This window comes from Culex pipiens, chromosome 2 (assembly GCF_016801865.2).
Source record: "Culex pipiens pallens isolate TS chromosome 2, TS_CPP_V2, whole genome shotgun sequence".
NCBI classification, from domain to species: Eukaryota; Metazoa; Arthropoda; class Insecta; order Diptera; family Culicidae; genus Culex; species Culex pipiens.
In genome coordinates this window covers 133,075,366-133,097,508 of record NC_068938.1, presented here as the reverse complement: position 1 = coordinate 133,097,508, position 22,143 = coordinate 133,075,366, and the positions used below count along the sequence as shown (strand labels likewise).

Sequence of the window (22,143 nt, the reverse complement as noted above, 5' to 3'; positions counted from 1 at the left end):
CTCTAGTGTCAACAGCATTCACTTTGGAACAAAACAATGTTCTACAAAATTGTTCGTTTGTACAAAATCTACAATTGCTTCATACATCATTATAGTGAATTCTGTAACTGGAAGGTAATAAATCAAACGAGGGCTTCGCGATGGTTTTTTGCCATTTGCCATCCCTGCTCAGTGTAGTTCGGTGGATGGTAGTAACCTGGATTGTAAATTAGCTCACATCAATAATAAAACTAGTAATATTTAAAAGTGGTCAAAGGCAAACTTATTAAAAATTGGACGGGCTTTCCGATAAAAATATTTATGGATAATCAAGTTGGTCATATTGAAATTGCCAAAAAAAAACTTGCCAAACCGCCTGTTTCACTTCGCAAGGATTGGACTTAGGACGTTAGGACAATGGTCAGTATGAAGACTTTTATGTAAAATTGTCTGGAAAATCAATTCTCGCGTCAAGAAGGACCTTTTCTGTCAAGAAGAGCCGCGATGTTATTTTTATTTATATTGATATAAAATTCAATTTTATTTTCTTTGCGGTCATACAAAGGGTCATTGTACTCAGAAAAATAAGCTTTATCGTTGTGAACAATTATATCTCAAATTTAAGCTTAATTTTAGGACCCAATTGAACGGGCTTTCTGAAAAAAAAAAACACTGAAATAAAAATACACGCCACTTCTATGAGATTTTTTGATTTTTATGTTAAAAAGTAAAATTTGAAGGTGAGCCCACGATTTTTTTTCGTTCAAAAGTTCTAATCGTGTTTTCTAATCGTGTTGTATATAAAAATAGACATAGGGCTTTAGGACCTTATTTCCTAAAAGTGTGTCTTTGACCACTTATTGATACGATGCAACGGCTTCGAGATACAGTAATATTTAAATTATGAAATACAAAAATATTTAAATAACTTACGCCCTTATCAAGTGTCATTTTCGAGTGCAATTGATTCCATATACACAAAAATGGCTTATAAAAGCGTAGGATAACATGTCTACAAAGTTTCAGCGCAAAACACTACCAGCAGTGATTTTTATTCGCTTCGAGTGCCTTATCAGCAATGGGACCGCGTGTTTGTGAAATAATTATCCGGTGATTTTTTGTGTGTGTTTTTTACTTACGTACTCGTTTATCTCGACTGGGACAGTTAATATGGCTGTTTCCGGCTTAGCAGTCATAAATAATCAATCAAAAACGATCCGTTTTTGTTCTACTTCCGACGTTTCGATGTATTTGACATCATCTTCTTTTGCTCTAATCCCTGAAGATGATGTCAAATAGGGGCAGGGGGGGGCAGAATGGACCGCCTTAGGGAAATGCACCAAAAACCATAGAAAAACATAAAAATTTATGAATCCAGTGTAGTAGGCTTATGCTTTGGGATGTTCCCTTCAATGTTGTATACTTGGTTGATGAAATTTTTTTAATTAAAACTATTTTTGAGCCACTTTAAAAAAAAAAAATTTTCGACTAACTTTCCAGGGTGCGGGGCAGAATGGACCACCCTGCGGGGCAGAATGGGCCACCTTAGAAAACAAGCCATTTCTTCTAATACAACGTTGAAGGGTGATAAGAAATTACTTGAGGGACCTTTCCATTATAGTTTCCAGGAAATTTGATCACTTTTATAAAAATAGTAACTTAAAAAAACAAAGATTTTTGAAAATAGTGTAAATATGTCAAAAAAAGACACTATTTTTACAACTAAGCGTCGAAACAACTAAAAAAACAACTTTTGTTGCATTAAACGTGATTTGTGAAGCTACCAGGAGTGAACTAATCCATTTAGCTCAATTTTTTTAACTTTTCATTGTTTTTATAAGGCAGGAGAAGGGTGGTCCATTCTGCCCCCAAGTGGATTTTTATTTAACACTTCCACCACCAAGCCTCTAAATGATTTTAAGGTTCCGTCGTTGTTTGTATACCTTGGTAGTAGCATCTAGTAACGTTATAAGCATTGAGCGAACTTTTTCAAACAATCCAACTTTTCAGAAAGCTTATTTAAAAACCTCTAAATAAACAACATTTGCGAGGTTTTTCAATAAATTTACATTTTTGCTTATAATTCGAAAAATTCAATGAATTCAAACGTCGTTTTCGGTATGGTGATGTTATTTGACGTCCTTTATAAGACCCTTTCCTTACAGTTGGTCTAAATCTATTCTAAAGCCCAAAACCAAGGGTGGTCCGTTCTGCCCCCATGGTCCATTCTGCCCCCCCTGCCCCTACATCGAAACGTCGGAAGTAGAACAAAAACGGATCGTTTTTGATTGATTATTTACGACTGCTAAGCCGAGAACTGCCATATTTTTGTACTTATACGAAAATTTCTCGTTTGTTTACTGCCGTTCTACGCATAATTGTCCCATGTCAGTTTTGGACGATTTTGACTTTATGACATTTTTAAGTTTAGTCTGATGTGTAAGAAGAACACATAAAATCTGGTACTTTGTTCGGAAACTCATTAAAAACAACACCAAGTCTGTTTGTTCCATCGTTGAACTTCTACGCATAATTGTCCCACCAAGTATTTTCTATCACGAAATCATGAGTTTTACGAAGCATTTTATATTGTTAACCTGTTTACCTGCAAGAGGATTACAAATAAGGGTGATAAAATGTTAACCGGGGTGATTAGGGACACATAGGGCGAATATGAACCCACGGGACAATTATGCGTAGAAACACAGAAATCGGTCGAAATATTTCAATCGCGTTTTTCTCAGTTGCACTTTTTTGAACATGGGACAATTATGCGTAGAACGGCAGTTTAGTGCGTGCGTTTTCAAGAAGACCTTCCTATATTATCGTTGATCGGAAAGCACGGCGTCATGGAAATGAATGCATAAATCGTAAAATGTTCATATTGATTAAACCTTCTGCAATATAACAAGTCCTTTCAATATCATCGTTGATCGAAAGGTACGCTAGCTTCGTAGCTCGGAGGGCTCGACGTCGGGTGTACATAGGTATGTCGCGCCTCAAGCACTTTTTTGTCATTATAAATAATTGTAGTACATTCGAGAACACCCGAAAATGAATTACAAAAATTAAAGCTGCCAGTCCTACTGCGTTGTGTTTACCGCAGAGAGGATTCTGAGAACGGATTACATTTCTCAGAAGGATGCGATGACATACCGTACCAAACGCTCCGGTGTTGCTACAAACTTCATGTCTGCTGAGATTAATGCTTCTTTTTATTATACTTGATGAATTTGAAAAAGAAGGGTATTTTTTATTGAGAACTATTGAATCTATAGAGATTTTCCTTTCAACTTATTAAAATTTGAAAACAAAATATAAAAAAGAAGGGCACATTTTTACGAGATCTGTGCCATTCCTCAGATTTGTCCTTCTATTGAAAAATTTCAAGATAAAAACGTTACTCAATCCACCTTTAGGTGGTTGGTGCCTTCTACGCTATCAGAAAGTGAATACACTACACAGCCTCAAAAAAGTGTATAAATCAAAATCAAAATATCTGAGATCGGGCCTCAAAAAAAGTGTATTAAAACACTAAAGTACTTATAACTTTTGATAGGGTTGTCAGATCTCCAATCTTTTGGGCTCGTTGAAAAAGTCTTTTGATTAGCTATCCAACGACGGGTCGCATGATAGATCCGGACAACTTTTTTTATCAAAATATTTGAGATCCGGCCTCAAAAAGGTGTATAAATAACACTTTAGTGCTTATAACTTTTGATGGGGTTGTCAGATCTTCAATTTTTTGAATGCGTTGGAAAGGTCTTACAAATACCTTTCTAACAATATATAGCATGACGGGTCTTACAAAAACCATCCTTTTTACAATCTTTCGAAGTTTAGCTGAAACCGTTTTTTAGCATAACTTTTGAAGTACTTTTCTAAACTTCAAAATATTAACTAGGGTCTTGTGGGACCCCAAGACGGATCTAATGAGACCAAAACGGTCCAAATCGGTTTAGCCAGTCCAGAGATAATCGTGTGAAAATTTTTCGGTGCACGGACTCACATCCAGACACACGCAAAGACATTTGTTCAGAATTTGATTCTGAGTCGATAGGTATACGTGAAGGTGGGTCTACGAGGTCGAATTAAGAAGTTCATTTTACGAGTGACTTTATAGCCTTTCCTCGTTGAGGTGAGGAAGGCAAAAAGGTTAACCTTTTTAGAGAAACATAAAATTCATAGAGTTACATACATTGCCGTAATTGCCGAAGTCACCAAATCGATCAGAAAATCCCTTCTAAAAAAATCCTGCATTTTGTATGATCGCCCCCAAAATTGTATGGAGACATGTATAAAAAAATGATGCAAAATTACATCTTTTGACATCGTGAAAAATGTGAGAAATTGTAGAGAACAACTCAATTATACAATTAAAAAAAGTGAAAATTCGAAATATTCAATTTAAATAAATAAGTTTTTTTTAAACTGAATATGCAACAAAAAAATAATATAAATGTCATTTAATTATTTTTTTTCGTTGTTTAAGTTACTTGTGTAAAATTACTATCCTAAGCTGATATGTGGACTACCTTTCAATAGCTGATCAATTCATAGTTGGGAACAGAGTTTAGTGCTTAAAAATCAAATGTCAGAAATTCAGTAAACTCAACAATCCCTAAAAATTTAAACATTTGAAACCTTTAGAAAAGCAAAATACTAAAAATATAAGAATATGTTTAAAAATTTATTTTTTGAAAAATCTTAAAACCCCAATCATTTTAAAAATGGGCATGAGCATGGTTAACTGCCAATGAATTGCTACTGTTGTTGTTGACAGATCAGCTGAAGTTAATGCAACAATTTACACGACACCGTGCCTCCCGATCAACGATGATATAGGAAGGACTTTCCTGCAAACCCAAAACAGTTACAAACGCACTGAACAAAACAGGAAGTATTCTCATAATTAAAAATAAGGGTAATCATCTCTCCCAAGCAAGCTGGTCACGACACGAATGCGAGTCCAAGAAACAATCAAATAAAAATACTCTAGATCGTACAAAATATTTAGAAAATATATTTTTTGATAAAAATGTTTATTTACTTTTATTTAGAAAATAAAAGGATAGATGCAACGTAAATAATGAACGTCCCCTATTTGAATACATCAGTCATGACTTGCATGCAAGTTTTGTCTCGCATTTGTGTTAACATTAGTTTGTTTGGCTTTACCTGTCATCTGTCACAAACTCGAGAAAGTATTTACCTAAAACTAGACAATCTCTTAAATTTTAAGGGAAATCCTCAAAATTCACTGCTTTTCATAAACTTCGGACCATTCACGCTCCTTCCCTCCAACAACCCAAAAATGGCCAACAAAGCCGCCTTCAACGTGGAAAAGTACAAGACCTTCTACGAGTGCGACGAGCACTGGGAGCTGCGGCGGATGTTTATGGAGCGCCACAAGGACCGATTCGACGAGGACGAGCTGGTTTGTCTGGCGCAGGTCTTTACCAACGTCGAGTTCCTCGGTTGTCGGTATCCGCAGGAAACGATGACGCTGATTGCCGAGCTTTCCAAGGAGGTGGCGGCCGAGTATCGCCAGTCGCGGGAGAACAAACTGAAGCGGACGTTTGTGGCCGCGTCGGATGCAGCTGCGGCGAGGTACGCCAAGAAGTAGGAGGGACGGTTCGGATGATGAGAAGATTGTGCCGCGGAGATCATTTTTAAATACTGCACATTTATTTTTTTTTTGATCATTAAACTGTAATGATTCTAGGATAATTTAGTGTGACATATTTCAAGTGTATAATTTCGTTCCTTCGAAAAAAAAGTATGACAAAATAAAAATAAAAGTTTACACTTCTAATACTAAATCAATTTTGTGTTTTCGTGTTCTTGCCAGGAGAAACTTAATCCAACAGTGATTCCTTAGCTTTTTTCATTAAATAGTTTTGTTTTTATAATATAGGAATTCCCTTTTTCTTTTCTCGTATAAAAGGCCAATTAAAATAAAATTAGAGGGTGGCTCTCTCTCTCCTAAAATCAGATACTCGCACAGTCTACCCAGCCATTACTTCATTATTTAGTTAGTCAACTAGAGGGGGTGTGTGTGTGTGTGTTACTTAAAATCTACTCAAAATCCGACAAAATTGTACAGTTGGGCCGTGCCAGCTTAAAGTTGCGCACGCCCTCGGCCGTAACCGAAGTGCCGGTCACGTCGAGCAGCTTCAGGTTGGGCGCGGCCGATTCGAGATGGTCCAGCGAGGTGTCCGTGACCAGTTTGTAGTTGCGCACCAGCAGCCGCTCCAGGCTGGTCAGGTTCGGCCGGAAGTACTCGCGGATGAAGGCCGCACCGCCGAGCTCGTGTCGTGAGACGCCGTACGCGCAGATGCCACGATCGCTGACCAGGGACACGTAGTTGGGGCCGGGCGCCCCCGGCCCAAGGTTCAGATACTGGTAGAACGCGTTCGCGGGGCGGGCCTGGTTCTGGTCGGCCACCTCGGCGACCGGGTTGTTGTTCTCGACGCCGCGCACGATGATCACGTGGGGCATGATTCTCGGGTGGTTGTTCTGGATGGCGCCGTGCAGGATTACGCGGACTGGAAAGGGGAATAAAAACGGAGAAGAGGTTGCAACAATTACTCGCCATTCGATTCGAAATTTATTCAGCTATTTTTGCTTCAAATTTTAATAGAAAATAGCAGAACAACCGATTTAAAAAAAAAAATTCAAAATGCATAGAATTTTCAAGTAAAATGCCGACGGGAAGTTCAGGTACCTATAATGCATAAAATTTGCCACCGAAAAAGCGCTTCCCTATCACGGATGTGAACTTTGAGTACCTAAAACGCATACAGAATTTAAGGTTATTTCGGGGTAGGCTTTTTAATTTTTTATCATTCACGTATGACACGTAATGGTATTTTTTTTTACTCCTTTTTGGTTTGTTATGTTAGCTACTAGATCATAAAAAATAAATTTAAAGCATGAAGCAGGCATTTTGGACAATATAGTCAATGTTTGCTCAGGGTGGCCACCTCGGGAAAAAACCGGGAAAAATCCGGGATTTTTATCTACCGGGAGAAAACCGGGAAAAACTCGGGAATTCGACTGACAAACCGTGAAAATATTTTAAGTTTAGTTAAAATTTGACAAAAGCCTCTTGAATGTATTCAATATCTAGAGTTATTTTTGAATAGGTTCTATAAGCATATAAAAGACAATAGCTTATAGGACCTTTTCATAAAACTATGTTTGAATTTGTGTAATAGACTTATGCTTTTTTGCTTTTAATTTTGTTTTTCTGTTTTATCCTATGATTTTTTTACTCGGCCATTTTTTTTTTAATAAAGCAAATTGTTTGCTCTACAGCAGCGGTTCTCAACCTGGGGTACATGTACCCCTGGGGGTACCACGAGCGTTCTCAGGGGATCCGGAAGACAAACCCCGTAATGGCGGACATTTGTCCCAAACAAACTATTTGAGAGAAAAAAAAAAATAACAAATTGTTTTGAAGCAAAAAAAATAAGACCAAGCCCTAGTCTCAACAGTTGAATGCAAAAAGTGTTTTAAAATGCATTTTACTACAATCTGTAGTCTTCAAAAAATGTAAGATTTGACGAAAACAAAAATTTCAACGAAAAAAAACTTTTTGCGGTACTAAAGATCGAAAATTTTAAAAAATTCAAAAGACCCAAACATGCTAAGAAATGCTTCTAAACGCAAGGGAATGCATTTTAAATCCAGTTTCAGTTGATTGCACTTAAATTTCAATTGAAATTTTGATGTTTTTCAAAAAAATAATTTTGCCACCTGATTTTTCGGGCAACTTTGAAAGGGGGGACGAGAAAAACTTTAAATAAAATTTGTACCAGCCTTATGTTTTGTTGAAATAATCGCCGCACGGTCATTTTTACGATTTTTACCATTTTGTGTTTTGGGTTTTTAGAAAGTTTTTTTTAATTAAAATTATTTTCGAAAATTTATCCCATCAATACATACAAACTTACCGAAGATACTAAATCAATAAAAGAAAAGTTTCAAGATAAATACCATCATCATGTAAATTTTGACACTTTCTGGGTTATTGCATATTCTGAAAGTACTCCTAATAAGCTACCTCTCCACCAAAAATGAGCAAACGTTACTTCAGTAAAGTCTGTTTAATCATGATTTTAAATAAAGTAACATAAACAAAATCTCTGCCATCAGCAGTCCCTGTCAACCTGTCAAATAAAAGACTACATGAACCTCGTGACGAAAAAAAAGCATCATGAAAAAAGCGCCATGTACATTCGGCGAAGAAAAACGAATCATAACAAAGCGTCCCCCTCAATGACAGCAGGGTGATATAGACGATGGTAATTTCAAAAGAAGTTATGTTTGTTTTTCTAAAATAAAATTACGAAAATAATGTTTGAAATTAAATTTGGATGATCAAGTATCAATAAAAGCAACGTTTTTCATCGTTTGTTATCATTAGAACATCTCATTTTGCTTTTATATTAAAATGGGAAATGAAAATGGATGCTCAACATTCAAATGCGTTTTTCTCAAAAAGGATGGTGTGTACATGATGCTTTTTGAAATGTTGACATCGATTTGTATGGCACTTTTCCTTCACTGCTGCCAAAAGACGTTTTTGGTTAAAAAGAATGTATAATTTTAGCAAAAAAAATAATAATATTATTGCACAGAAATTGATAATTCTTGGAAGAATCATTCTTCTTGAATTCACAAAACCTTTCTTCAAAGAAAATTTACGAGCATTTACATAATTGTTGATACCAATATATTTTTGCAAATCTTTTCTACAACATTAATAAATTGTTAATGCCATTTCCTGCTTTCTAGTAATAATTTATGTTATTCTAAAAAATAAAAACGTTTTTTATTATTATTTTGAATTTGTGAATGAAAAATCCCAATCATTAGGGAAATTAGAGGTTTGGATTGGAAACAGATAAAAACGGCTTCGTTTACAACTTACTTACTTTGCACTTAAGATAATTGAAAGCTTCCTTGAGGAATTCAAAATTTGAACCAAATGTACTGCCCACGGGTCCCCCACAGACCGTTATTATGAAAAAAAAAAATTCCACCCAAACCAATGATTGGACATGGTTTGTGGGACCATTCTGACCCTCTGGGCCGAGTTTCAAAATATTTGCCGGCAGAAATTTCGAATACGGTCAGTTTTAGTATTTTAAGTAGAAATTAAGGAGAAATCACTTGTAAAATGCATAGGAAAAGATCAATGTTTCAATGTTTTAACTCCAAAAAGTTACTGGTCATGGTTTTAAATTGTACTTACATGTAGCAGAATGATATAAAAACGATTTACGGCACTGACTTAGCCGGATTAAGCCTAAATCAAGTGACTTAAGTACATTATTTACAAGTTTATACCTTAATATTGCAAAAAAAAACTCTTACTTCAGGGAATTTTAAGTCAAGGAAAACTAGACTGCAAGAAATAACTTAAAATGGGGTGACTTTGTGCCAAAGGGGTGACATTGTACCAACCAGGGCTGCGGAGTCGGGTCATATTTCAAACGACTCCGACTCCGACTCCGGCTTATTGAGATTAGCCGACTCCGACTCCGACTCCGGCTCCGGCTTCCAGATCCAACTGACTCCGACTCCGACTCCAACTCCGGTCTACCAACTCTAGCCGACTCCGACTCCGACTCCGACTCCAGCTTTAAAAAAATGGTTGGCTCCGACTCCGACTCCGACTCCACATATTTTTAAATGTTTCAAAAGTTAGTTAACTATTATTTCGAAAACATTGACAAATAGGATTATTCAAAACTCTCTAAGTGGAAAAAACGGAAAAAAGTTTCTAGTTTTACAAGTTTTAGACGTTATTGAAACAACAATAAAAAATCTCCAGTTTTGAAGGCATTTTCAGAAAAAAACCGTTTGGTAAGTAAATTTGGATTTATTTACTTAACTTCAAATTTTTATTAAATTTATTTAAAGCTTAAATATTAAATTGTTATTTTTTGAACGATCGATATAAATTCAATTTGCTTACTTTAAGGTTGGCATTTATAAGAAGGACAGTGACTATCATAGTCACCTTATTTTTTTTAAATCTCAATTTTAAACGAAACTGTTTCTTAAAGCTCCATTGATTTTTTTAAAGACGTACATGGACATCACGCAATGGCCGAAGAAGATTATTATTACAAATCAATGTATCTTTAAAAAAAATCCTCGTGGTAAGGACGCTTAAGGAGTCCTTTTCAAATATCCGTGACCTAGAAAATATTTTACCTTGGAATTATGGATTTGTGTGATTTTTTTAATTTTTTATAAGCGATATTTCTTCTATACTTCTTGCATCTTCACCTAAAACGAAACTTTATGAATGGGCGTGCGCCACCATCAAAATATATGAAAAAAAAACTTAGATTTGGATAAATAACTAAAATCCACAGGTTAAATATTTTCTAGGTCACGGATATTCAAAAAGATCCTTAAGCTACCTTTCCATTTTTTAGATATATTTAGTTGCAATCATAATCACCTTCCGTGATATTGGCGTGGGACAAACAGTATGAGAAAATTCTTACCGGTTCAACAATATTTTGATTTTGATTTTTTTGAATAATATATATATCTATATATATTTTGTATCTTGAAATTTTATATTATCCAGGAATCTTGAAATTTCGTCGCCATCGTGCTAACTTGTCGTACGTGCATTTTGGGCCAAATTGAGTTAAGAACGCCATTTTGTGCAGCTCACAATGCCTCACCTTTTGACCTTCACAGATCCCCAAAATTCGATTTCAATCCTGAGATATTCAACAAAAACCGAAAAAACTCCGTGCATTTTTGTCACTTTACATATGAAAGTAGTTTCAATCTTGTCGTGCTATCTTGTCACTCCATGAAAATTGATGTAAGTGCGACAAAAGGCCAAAGGGATTTCAGGCCAGGAAAGTCAGGATGCGTTTGTCGCACGTACAAGCTAGACTACCGTAAACATTTGTAATTATAACTCGGGACTCCAGCAACCAACTTCAACCAAACTTTGGGACAATGCACAGAATGGTGAGCCAAACAAAACGTGTTTGTTATTGTTTACATTGCGTGCTCTCGTTTTTGAATATTCAAGGTCAAACATTAAAACGCGTTTTTCTCGGAACGTCAAAATGGCGGGTGCGACAAGATAGCACGACGACGTCGATTTGTTCAACGATAATTTGCAACAATATCAAAATTGTTTGCCTGAGAAGCAACATTCTCAGATTTTAGTAGAGAAATAGTAAACATTACGATAATCGATATATTTAACATATTTAGTGATGATTTCAAAATCAGTTGCAATTTTTTTATATTTGTTGTCAGTTTCAAATATGTTAAGCGCGACACTTTGATTTTTATGTACATAGTTATATTTGAAATACGCATGTTGAGTTCCAAGTACTAGATTGTTATAATCGTTGAATATTTGTAAGAAAAGTTATACTGTCAGTATTTTTTTTTTCGGATTTTCATAAATAGTGATTATTATTTTTTATCTTTTGATGTACCTCGTAACTTTTTTCCTTAACATTGATTTACTTTAAACCTCCACTGTGTGTGAACTTTTTTCAGAAAGAACTGGATTAAATTTGGTTAAATTTGAATTTACAGGGTATATAAATATCGGCAAAAGGATGCAGTCAAAAAGCAATTAAATATTTCTGACTACAAAACCAATATTGTTTTAATTTTTTTGAGTTATGATGATACTACATACTTGGGTTAGAGCTGATTAACAGGTTATTATTTAGTGATCATAGATCTCTAAAAAAATGAAAAATGGCAATGCAAGCGCATTGAAAAACAATTAAAAATAAAAGAAGTTTTGTAAAATAAGCTGATTTATAGCAAATACTGATAAATAAAAAAAACAAAATTTTTGTTGAATTTAAGATAACTCCGACTCCGACTCCAACTCCGGGTAATCAGAAATTTTCGGCTCCGACTCCGACTCCGACTCCAGCTAATAAAATTTAGCCGACTCCGGCTCCGACTCCGACTCCAGCTGTTCGAGTTTTGACGACTCCGACTCCGACTCCGACTCCAGGCTTCCCAAAAAGACCCGACTCCACCGACTCCGGCTCCGACTCCGACTCCGACTCCACAGCCCTGGTACCAACAAGCGAATAAAGATTGCTTTGATAAGCTTGAGTTTTACGTTTATGTATTTATTTGTAGACGGATTAATTTGATCTATTTATTTTCCTACAACACAATTTGATGATAATCCAACGCAAATCTGCTTATTCTGTTTGAATAAAGCCTGTTGATTAAACATTAAATTAACTAAAATTAACTTAAAATCTCCTGGAAGTGACAAATTCGAAAATAATGCGCATATTTTTTAGTTCTGAATCAATTCCTACTGAAATCAAATAAAACAATCAAAATATTAGGGCAACAAATTGTGTGACTTGGCAAGTTTGAGACATTGCAATTAAAATAAAAATGTGCCGTGCCAAGCTTTTTGATTGTTTGATTATGTTTTCACTTTGGGCAGAAGTAGGTTTTGTTTTGATGAATACATTATTAGTGAACGTTCTTGATGGTCAATAATATGTTTTATTGAATTCTAACTATGAGTGTATCAACATTACTTTAATCAATTATAAAATATAATATTTCTTGACGATAACTACAATATTGAAAAATAATTGATTGGTTTGAAATATTAAACCTGTGGGGAGTTGTGTTATTAAACTTTTGTTAATTATAATCATTACACAGGACAACAAAAATATATGATGGTTGAAATTTGTAAACGATTTGAAAAAAAGCACAATTTTATTCTAATTGCAATGTCACCAACTTGCCAAATCACAAAATTTGTTGCTCTAATATTTTGATTGTTTTATTTGATTTCAGTAGGAATTGATTCAGAACTGAAAAATATGCGCATAATTTTCGAATTTGTCACTTCCAGGAGATTTTAAATTAATTTTAGTTAATTTAATGTTTAATCAACAGGCTTTATTCAAACAGGATAAGCAGATTTGCGTTGCAACATCATCAAATTGTTTTGTAGGAAAATAAATAGACCACATTAATCCGTCTACAAATAAATACATAAACGTAAAACTCAAGCTTATCAAAGCAATCTTTATTCGTTTGTTGGTACAATTTCACGCCTTTGGCACAAAGTCACCCCATTTTAAGTTAATTCTTGCAGTCTAGTTTTCCTTGACTTAAGCTTTACTCCCTGAAGTAAAAGTTTTTTTTTTCAATATTAAGGTATAAACTTGTAAATAATGTACTTAAGTCACTTGATTTAGGCTTAATCCGGCTAAGTCAGTGCCGTAAATCGTTTTTATATCATTCTGCTACATGTAAGTACAATTTAAAACCATGACCAGTAACTTTTTGGAGTTAAAACATTGAAACATTGATCTTTTCCTATGCATTTTACAAGTGATTTCTCCTTAATTTCTACTTAAAATACTAAAACTGACCGTATTCGAAATTTCTGCCGGCAAATATTTTGAAACTCGGCCCAGAGGGTCAGAATGGTCCCACAAACCATGTCCAATCATTGATTTGGGTGGAATTTTTTTTTTTCATAATAACGGTCTGTGGGGGACCCGTGACTGCCGTTTTACGCATAATTGTCCCATGTTCTAAAAAGTGCAACTGATAAAAACGCGATTGAAATTTTTTGACAGATTTCTGTGTTTCTACGCATAATTGTCCCGTAGGTTCCTTAGCAATTTATCACCCTTATTTGTGATTCTGATTTGTGGGGTAATGTATTTGAAAAGAGGAAAATGACAAGCTTTAAGCATCAAGTTGGAAAACGTTCATCTAAACTCCGCATATCTTGAGGTCCTAGGTACTTGACATTCACGTCCGTGTTTGGGAAACGCAAGATTTGCTTGTAAATGCAAAGAATTTCAATGACATGAAGGAGGACATCATCATGCGGCAATGTGAAGAATAATGTAAAATTCCCCACTCAACTCACCGTTCATATCCTCCTGAGGCACCGGTGGTTCCGGTGCATCGGGTGCCGCAGGCGCAGGTCCCGCCACAGCACCGTCATTGGCAGCCGCGGCCGGAGCCTGTTCAGCGGCAGCCCCATTAACCAAAGCTGCTTCCGCTGCTCCATTCTCGTTGTTTTCCGCCGCAACTCCATTCACCAACGGGGCTGCCGCCGGTTGCTGTTCGTGCTCTTGTGCTGCCGCCGCGGGTCCTGCGACGGGTCCATTCTCCACCCGGTCCCGATTGCCGGCTTCGAAGATCTGCTGGTAAGCCGCTTCCACGGGCGGTGGCAGAACGCCCTGAGGTTGTTGAGCGCCGCCGGCGCCGTTTTGCTGCTGCTGCTGGTCATTGTTGTTGTCCTCGACGTTGTTGTTCCGCTCGAGGTGGTTGATGATGCGGATGATGTTGCGGCGGTTGTTGTACACGATGCGTACGTGGCGCTGCCGGATCTCCTGGTTGTTGTTGTCCGCCGGCAGCGGTGGCAGTGGGGCTAGCGGAGGTGCCGCCGGTCGTTGTGGCTGTTGGTCCTGGTCCTGGTTGGCCGGCTGGCCATTGGCTTGCGGTTCCGGCTGATTGGCGGCGGCTGCCGGCGGGTCCATTTCGGCGCGGTTTATGATGCGGATAATGTTCTCGCCGGGGTTTTCGTGCAGATTCGGGAAGAAGTGCCGATTGACGAAGCGAAACACGTTGCGACCTTCGCCGAGAAAGTGAGGTCGAGGAGGACGCGGTGGCGGGGCAGGTTCCGCGGCGTTGTCTCCGTCTCCCTGTTGGGCGGCGCCATTCTCTTGCTGATTGGCTGCCGCTGCTCCTTCTCCTGCTCCGGCAGGTCCGGCCTGGCCTGGTTCTTGGCGACGAGCCAGCGGATTTATGATGTCCTGGTTTGCTATTCGTCTGAGCTGTTCAACGCGCTGCCGCTCGGCCTCGTTGTACTCGTTGAGACCCCGCTCGGTGCGCAAATACTCGGGACATTCGAGGAGCAGCTCCTTCAGCGATTGAACAATGTTGAAGCAGCTCACGTCCGAGTCGGAGATGGGCGTGTCGCGAAGGTCCAGAGTCTACAAGGAATCAAACATTAGCAACGAGCTGGAAAACAACACTTAATCGCTTACCTCCAACTTCTTGAACCCGAACCGTGTGGCAATGCTGGCGTACGGAACGCTATCCTTCATGTTGGCACAACCCTTCAGACTGAGATATCGCAAATGTGGCACCTTGGACAAGGCCATGAAATCGTGCGTATCGAACCAGCTGCAGTACTCGATGGTTAGCTCCTAAAACAAAATAAAAGAAGACACCACACCAATATTTGTCACGAATCAATCAAGCCCGCATTCGTTCCCACCTCCAGCTTCTGCAGCGTCCGGTCAATCTTCGACAGAAAGCCCATCCGAATCTCCGACGCCATCGAGCGGTCCGCTTCGCACTTGCGGAACACCAGCGTCTTGATGCTCTGCGGAAACGAAATGATCGCCATATTGTTCGTGTCCATGTAGCCCTCGATGATCTCAAAGTGTTCCAGCCCCGGGCAGCGCTTGTTGATCTGGGCCAGCATGTTCGCCGTCAGCGTCGGCGTTTTCCACTTGTCCAACGGGTACACGCTCGTCAACCCTCGGATCTTGAGCGACTTCGTCTCCACCTGCAGGTGATGGATCTTCCGCAGCAACTCCTGGGCGCCCAGCTGGGACGAGCTAAAATCCGCCTTGGCCCACAACTTCTTGTCCTTGATGACGCTGTTCAGCCGCAGGCAGCACTCCGAAAGCGCAATCAGCGAGTCCGAGTCCAGATTCAGGAAGATCTCCATCAGTATCTCGTCACTCAGATCCATCAGCGATACCTGCAGCTCGATGTCGGACAGCTCCACCGACAGGATCTTCATGTTGGGCTGCTCGTTGGTGCACTCATCGCTGGACAGCTTGCGCTTGCGCCCACTGGCGGATGACGATGAGGAGGAGGTGGGGCAAATCCCCGAGGTGGACGGTATTGCCGCGTCCGGCTGCTCGGCCGTATCCATCGTGGCGGTTGCTTGATTCTGCGCGTTTGGTTTATCAGTTCACGTTTACTGGAAAAGAGGAAGGAATCCAATTTATTTTACCTTCAATTGACAAGAGCTTTTCACCTGTTTAAAACATAGTAAAGGGGTAAATTTTTGTCCAATATCTCTGAAATAGTTTTTCTTTAGCCCACAATCATTGAATTCTGGTTAAATTTTAAAATTTAGTGTGGTGCACCAGAGCTCCACCAGGATGATAAGGAACTTTTTGCCTTCTTTACCAAAATGAGGAAAGGCAATAAAATCACTCGAAAAATGAACTTCGTAATTTGACCTCGTAGACCCACCTTCACGAATACCTATCGACTCAAGGAGCTATTAGACTATGGCAAACAAACTCGCACTTTTTTGTGTTTGACAGTTTGCCAAACTTCCGAACTTGTTTGTGGCAAATTCGCAATTCGCAATTCGCAATTTTCAGTGTAAGAACGGGCCTTGACCGATCTTATGCACCAGGTTCCCGACGAACACGCACTGCCCTTACACCTACATCTCACCCTTGCTCTGAGTCAGTACGAGCAACACGCTAGAACACGCTTTGAGTGTTCGTGCCAGGCATTCACATCTTCTTTTCCGGTTACGCATTTTAACTCGGCCGGGGGTGGTACATTACGTAGGGTTCGATGTAAGTATAAGCGCCTAACCATTTATAGTGTGCCTATCAACGTTCAATAAAGCAAAAACTGTTTTATTTTTAGTTTGAATTCAAAAACTAATTGTTATTTACTGTGTATTGTTTTCTCCTGAGTCTTTCCTAGTGTTGAGTCGTGTTTATCTGTTGCTATTTCTTCTGTCGCGGTGTTTTGTTACAATGTTTTGAACCTAAGCATGTTATTCAAAAGTTTACCAAAAGTACAATAGTAACATTTGTGTTAATCCTTCAATCATTCTATAAATTGAGTAAGGGCTTGAACCTCACTTGTTAGAAGAAAAGGGTTTAGGTTGAAAACAATAGACATTAAAGGAGAATATACTTTATAAAGAATCAATAGTAAGAGAATCATAATTGTATGTAAAAAAGTAAAAAGTATAAGCTTGATGTAGTAGATCTAGAAATAGGCAATAGTTAATAAATAGAGATAACAAACAAGCTTAGATTATTGTTATGATGGACTAGATAAAAAAATAATCAAATAAATAAATAAAGAAGTAAATCAACAAAGAATAGGCAAATGATAAATAGACTTGGTATTACTAGTACATTAGGGGAAGGTTTATTTTAAAGAAAACACACAGTTTGTTAAAGCAGCATTATTTGGAAAAAGAGTGCAAGCATTGAGAGATACGAGAATCAAGAGTTAATAAATCAAAACCAAAATGGTAAACAGAAGAATTAGTGAAGAAGTACGAATCAGTAGAGCAAAATAAAAACAGGAGATAGATGGTAGCTGGAAATGGAAAGGAGAGAAACCCCGTTCTGCGACGTTCAGGTACATCCACAGCAGTTGACTCAACATACTGCGAATCAAAACAATACCGTCTACAATCACAAATTACTTCCCTTTCACACATTGTCGCGCCCCTTTCTTTTAGCCGTCTCGACTCTGACCCGCGGTGGTCAAAGGTTTACGATCCGTTTCCACAGGCCACCAGCTTGGTCATCATGAAAACCAAGCCAACGTGGAGGTAAGAAAATAGGACACTTGCGAGGAACCAGAGCTATACTGTTCTGATCAAGATAATTCGGAAGATCTAACAGAACTACGGATGTAGTTAGTTGCGCTCCTTCCAGGATGTTCCTTACGTGGACGTCAACCGAAGAGCACGCAACAAGGTCAATACCATTGCATGCAAAGGGACACTTTTTTGGAAATCTCGCTTTGTTTGTTTGCCTGGATTTGTTTGTACAAACGTCAGCTTGCATACATTTTGCCTTGTTGTCGAGTTTGCCGCAAACAAGTTTGCGAGTTTGGCAATCTGTCAAACACAAAAAAGTGCGAGTTTGTTTGTTTGTTTGTTTGCGATAGTGGAATGGCTCCTTGATACGTCCTTCAAAATCAAATTCTGAGCAAATGTATGTGTGAGTTGGATGTTGATCAAAATAATTGCACTCGATTGTCTCGGGATTTGCTGAACCGATTTTGACCATTTTGGACTCATTCAATCTGTCTTGGAGTCCCATACGTCACTACACTCAACCCCCGGCGGTTGGTCACTTTTTCGTTTGACACTTTTTTAGTTTGTACTCCGTTGGTTGGTCAAAGTCAAACTAAAAAGTGACGAAATGTGTCAAAAGTCAAAATATTGCGCGTATTCCCCAAAAAGACAGGCGGCATATCAGCCTCGAAACGACGCGCCGCACTTTCGTCAAAAGCTCACTGTCAAATCCCATACTGCGCATTTTGTTTTTGTTGATCTTCTTCTTCGAATCGCCTGGCAGTGTTGCCAGGTATGTTTTTTATTGCACCAAAAATGCAGAAAATCGCTGGCAACAATGTCTACTGCACAGTCAGAAATGCCGCGCGGCGTGTACTTTTGAGAGGAACGTACAATAGATTGAAATAGTGAAAGTAACCTTCCATTTAAAGTAAGTTACTAAAGAAGAATTGAGTGAATTAAATTTGAAAATTGTGCAAAATATTACAACATTATTCAAGATTTTGAAAATATTTTTTAACAGGTATGCTTGGGATTCCTGACTTTTCTCGACTTTTTGACAAAAAATCAAAAAAATACCGACTTTTTCCCGATTTTTTTTTTGAATTCCCGACTTTTTCCCGACTTGAGTGGCCACCCTGTTATACTGCCCCTGATCGCATAAATGTCCCATATGCATTTTCATCGTTTTTGATAGAGGTGTGCAAAATAAGAGCGAGCCACTCTAAGAGCCGGTTCACTGAAAAGAGCGAACGAACCATGGGTCACAAAAAAAGCCGCGGTTCTTTTTGAAATTATTTTCTTTGTAAAGATCCGTTCCAAGATGGATCTATTTTAATGTTTATAAATAAAATTCATTGAATTTCCAACAAATTATTGAATTAAAATAGTTTTTGAGAGTTTAAAATGCAATACCAAATATTTCAATTCAAAAAAAATAAACGCCAAAATTGTCCCACAGTGTACTGTTCTAGTTCTTCAGGATAAATAAACGACAGGTTAAAGAGGGTTCATTTTCCGCCGTTTTGAGATTTTTAAGATTTAAGTTTGAGTGCCATTTAATTATTTTAACGTTTAGGTTTGAGCATAAATCTTAACATCGAAACCGCCAAGACCTATGGTTTTCAAGTGCATTTTCTCGTTTTAAGGTTTTTTTTTTAAATAATTTATAAAAGTCAAATAAAAAAAACTAAATCACACCATTCTTGAAAATAGTCTTTTCATAAAAATGTTGAAAAAGAGCGAAAGAGTCGTTTAAAAGAGCCGCTCTTTTTAATGAGCGAACTAAAATGAGCGGCTCATAAAAAGAGCGGTTTTGCCCACCTCTAGTTTTTGAGTTATTGATGCAGTTTGGTTCAAAATTGTGTGCTCTTTCAGAGCCAAACAAAGTACTGCGGATGTTAGACTTTGTTCTAGAAATCAGGAGGAAATCCAGTTTTTTCGCGAAAACTTAACACGTAGCCTTATGTATGGGACAAACTTCAAATGCGTTTTGCTAAGCTTGCTGTTTTTGCATATGGGACATTTATGCGAACATGGGCGGTATAGGTCTTTAAAAAAAACTCTAGATATGTTTACTAAAACATGTATACTAGATTACAGTAGAATTTAAGATTCTTCACATTGCAAATGTAACGTCCTGTAGAAGAACTGATGCTAATAAAAACCCTAATTAAGTTAGATAAATGAGAAAGGAAAATAAAGAAAGCATAATTTTGAAATATATTATCTTTTCCATTTTTCACACAATGAATTTTGTAGTATTTCAGACTATGTGAAAAACAAGCAAAACATTGAAAAAGTGGCTGTGAAAACATAAAAAAATAAAGACAAATGGTAATAATAGGACATGGTTATAAAAGCTAAATACTATCAGAAACAAAAATAAAGTTAACAAGATAAATACAAAACAAAATACTAAAAATTAAACAAGAAAAACATAGGAAAGGTATTTTTTCGTAGAACGAAAGTTTTTCAAAAAAACCTCCTGAACGTGGAAAAATAAAGATCTGGTAACCCTGCATACAATTATGTGCACTTTCAGTAATATGAATTTCCTTATTTTACTTATCTGCATGGACATTTTATCAGGATGTCGTTCAACCTATGTTGATAGACTCAAAATAGAAATGTGATGTTTCCCCAATAACACTATATCACTTTCTGGTATCATTCAATGAAAATGAGTAATTTTTAATTAATTGGTTGTTATTGTATTCGTTTTGTCACTGGCTAGCCTCATTTAATTTACAATATTTCGTCAGATTTTTAAAAGTTGATAAGAGTTGAATGTACTTAACACTTAATGATATTTTTTGCAATAATTAAAAAAAAATCAACAATTAATTTCAGAAATCCTCAAAAAGCAAATACATTTTTTACTCCTCATTCCGGGAACATTTTCCACACTCACCAAAGAGGAACCTCCTGAGCCGAAAAGCAACAGCAGCAGAAGCAGGAGCCGCGGCGGCCGATGTTGTCTCTCTTTCTCGCTTGTCCACACGACGGGCGGCTCAGCACCGCCGCACAACACTCTTGGATCGCGGCCCAGCTTCCTCCGCCCACCCCCGCTCTCTCCTTCTTGCTCTCTCCACCCACCCGGTCTCAGCCCCAAAAGCGACTTCGCAGGCAGCCCCGAGAGCCGAGTCAGCCAGCAGAGAAAGGGTCAATGATTTTTTTTTCCTTTGCTTCTTTTCAGCCAACCTACGGTCGGGGAGTTCGAGTAGCGCCTCCCCCCGGCCAAGTGCCCTCGCGGAAGATCTTCTACACGGTTGCTATTCGGTACGGCGGCCCTTTCCCGGTGCTATCGCATCTTTTCTACGCACTTTGCACGATTCCAAAATGGAGCACTGCACTAATTTTTTCGAGTAGTAAAAATTTTCACTTTACTTTTTTGCTGGTAGTAGGCTAGCTGTCAAACAAAACTCATCAAAGAAGGCGCAAGGCGCGTGCAACGATGAAGGTGACGCGCGTTTTTGGTGGCGTTTCGGCTGCGGTTGTGTGGGTGCGAGTGTACGTCAGATTTGGCAGGGACAGTGAGCTTCCGAGTTTATGACACTCCTTGTAAATTGCAGTCTTTTTATTTTTTTTTAACTTTTCAAATTTGGTTTGCGCTAAATACAACTACATATTTTAGAGTTTTTGCGTTCCTCACTGAGGAAAGGCTAAACAAAGGAGTGACCAAATTACGGACCGCGGGCCAAATGTGGCCCGCGATGTGATTTTTTGTGGCCCGCGGATCTATTTTGATCTAGATTTTGATAATGTATATAATGGTTCTTTGGTACAAAGTTAAGTGATTTTAAAATTATGGTTTAGTGAATATTTGTAGTTTTGGGACCATCCATAAACCACGTGGACACCTTAGGGGGGGGGGGGGTGTATGGCGATTGTCCACGGTCCATACAAAAATGTTTTTTTTTTGTATGGACAATTGTCCACGAGGGGGGGGGGGGGGGGTTCGAGATTTCCAAAAAAGTGTCCACGTGGTTTATGGATGGTCCCTTTTGACAATAACATAAAACTAATGTTTTATCCATACTTTGATCCTCAATATATGAAACAGATATTTTGTTGAAAAATATAAAAATATAAATCAATTAACCGATTTTTTTTGAAAATGAGTATAATGAAACGTTCAAATTTTACTGAAGAGGAAAACTATAAGACTGCATATTTGGGTATTCCATATTAATTGGAAAGTCATGACGCAACATTTTTATAGGCTGTACCCTAAACTTTTTTGCAACTATGAACCACTCACCTCGGGATTTGAAATCCTGACATTTAGCTTACGAATAAGGTCCTAAAGCCACGCCTAAAGCCCTATGTTCTATGTTAATTTTGTACAATGGTATTGCGCGTATTAGGATTAATTATCATTCCGCTGCGATAGTATCCCGCCGTTGCGGAAATCGCAGAGGTCCCTTAGTAGGCTCAATTGTTGGCATGCTCGATCAACATGCTTTATTTCATATCTGAATATTTAAGTCACGTGGTTGCAAAAAATCTCAAATAAGCATGCTCGGTTTGCCATGCCGGTTTTTGGTATCCTG

The 22,143-nt window shown here is 38.1% G+C and overlaps 2 protein-coding genes across 2 annotated transcripts; one reads left to right on the top strand and one right to left on the bottom strand.

Annotated features, from left to right (window-relative positions):
• Positions 1 to 5,170: 5,170 nt before the first annotated feature.
• Positions 5,171 to 5,805, top strand: LOC120424208 (partner of xrn-2 protein 1-like). Its single transcript, XM_039588265.2, has one exon. The coding sequence runs from the start codon at positions 5,294 to 5,296 to the stop codon at positions 5,603 to 5,605; it is 312 nt and encodes a 103-aa protein (XP_039444199.1). The 5' UTR covers positions 5,171 to 5,293; the 3' UTR covers positions 5,606 to 5,805.
• LOC120424181 (uncharacterized) lies at positions 5,646 to 21,003 on the bottom strand. The gene is made up of 5 exons (XM_039588240.2): positions 20,502 to 21,003; positions 15,284 to 16,000; positions 15,051 to 15,212; positions 13,925 to 14,996; positions 5,646 to 6,527 (listed from the first exon to the last, which is right to left on the bottom strand). Exons 2-5 carry the CDS (start codon positions 15,950 to 15,952, stop codon positions 6,058 to 6,060), a joined length of 2,373 nt encoding a protein of 790 aa, XP_039444174.1. The 5' UTR covers positions 15,953 to 16,000; positions 20,502 to 21,003; the 3' UTR covers positions 5,646 to 6,057.
• Positions 21,004 to 22,143: the final 1,140 nt, after the last annotated feature.

Coding starts and splice junctions, on each gene's coding strand:
- LOC120424181 (XM_039588240.2), bottom strand. CDS start 15,952: ATGGATACGGCCGAGCAGCCGGACGCGGCAATACCGTCCACCTCGGGG. Junction 15,213..15,283: donor GGACGCTGCAGAAGCTGGAG/GTGGGAACGAAT, acceptor ATTTTGTTTTAG/GAGCTAACCATCGAGTACTG. Junction 6,528..13,924: donor GCCTCAGGAGGATATGAACG/GTGAGTTGAGTG, acceptor TCCCCTTTCCAG/TCCGCGTAATCCTGCACGGC.
- LOC120424208 (XM_039588265.2), top strand. CDS start 5,294: ATGGCCAACAAAGCCGCCTTCAACGTGGAAAAGTACAAGACCTTCTAC.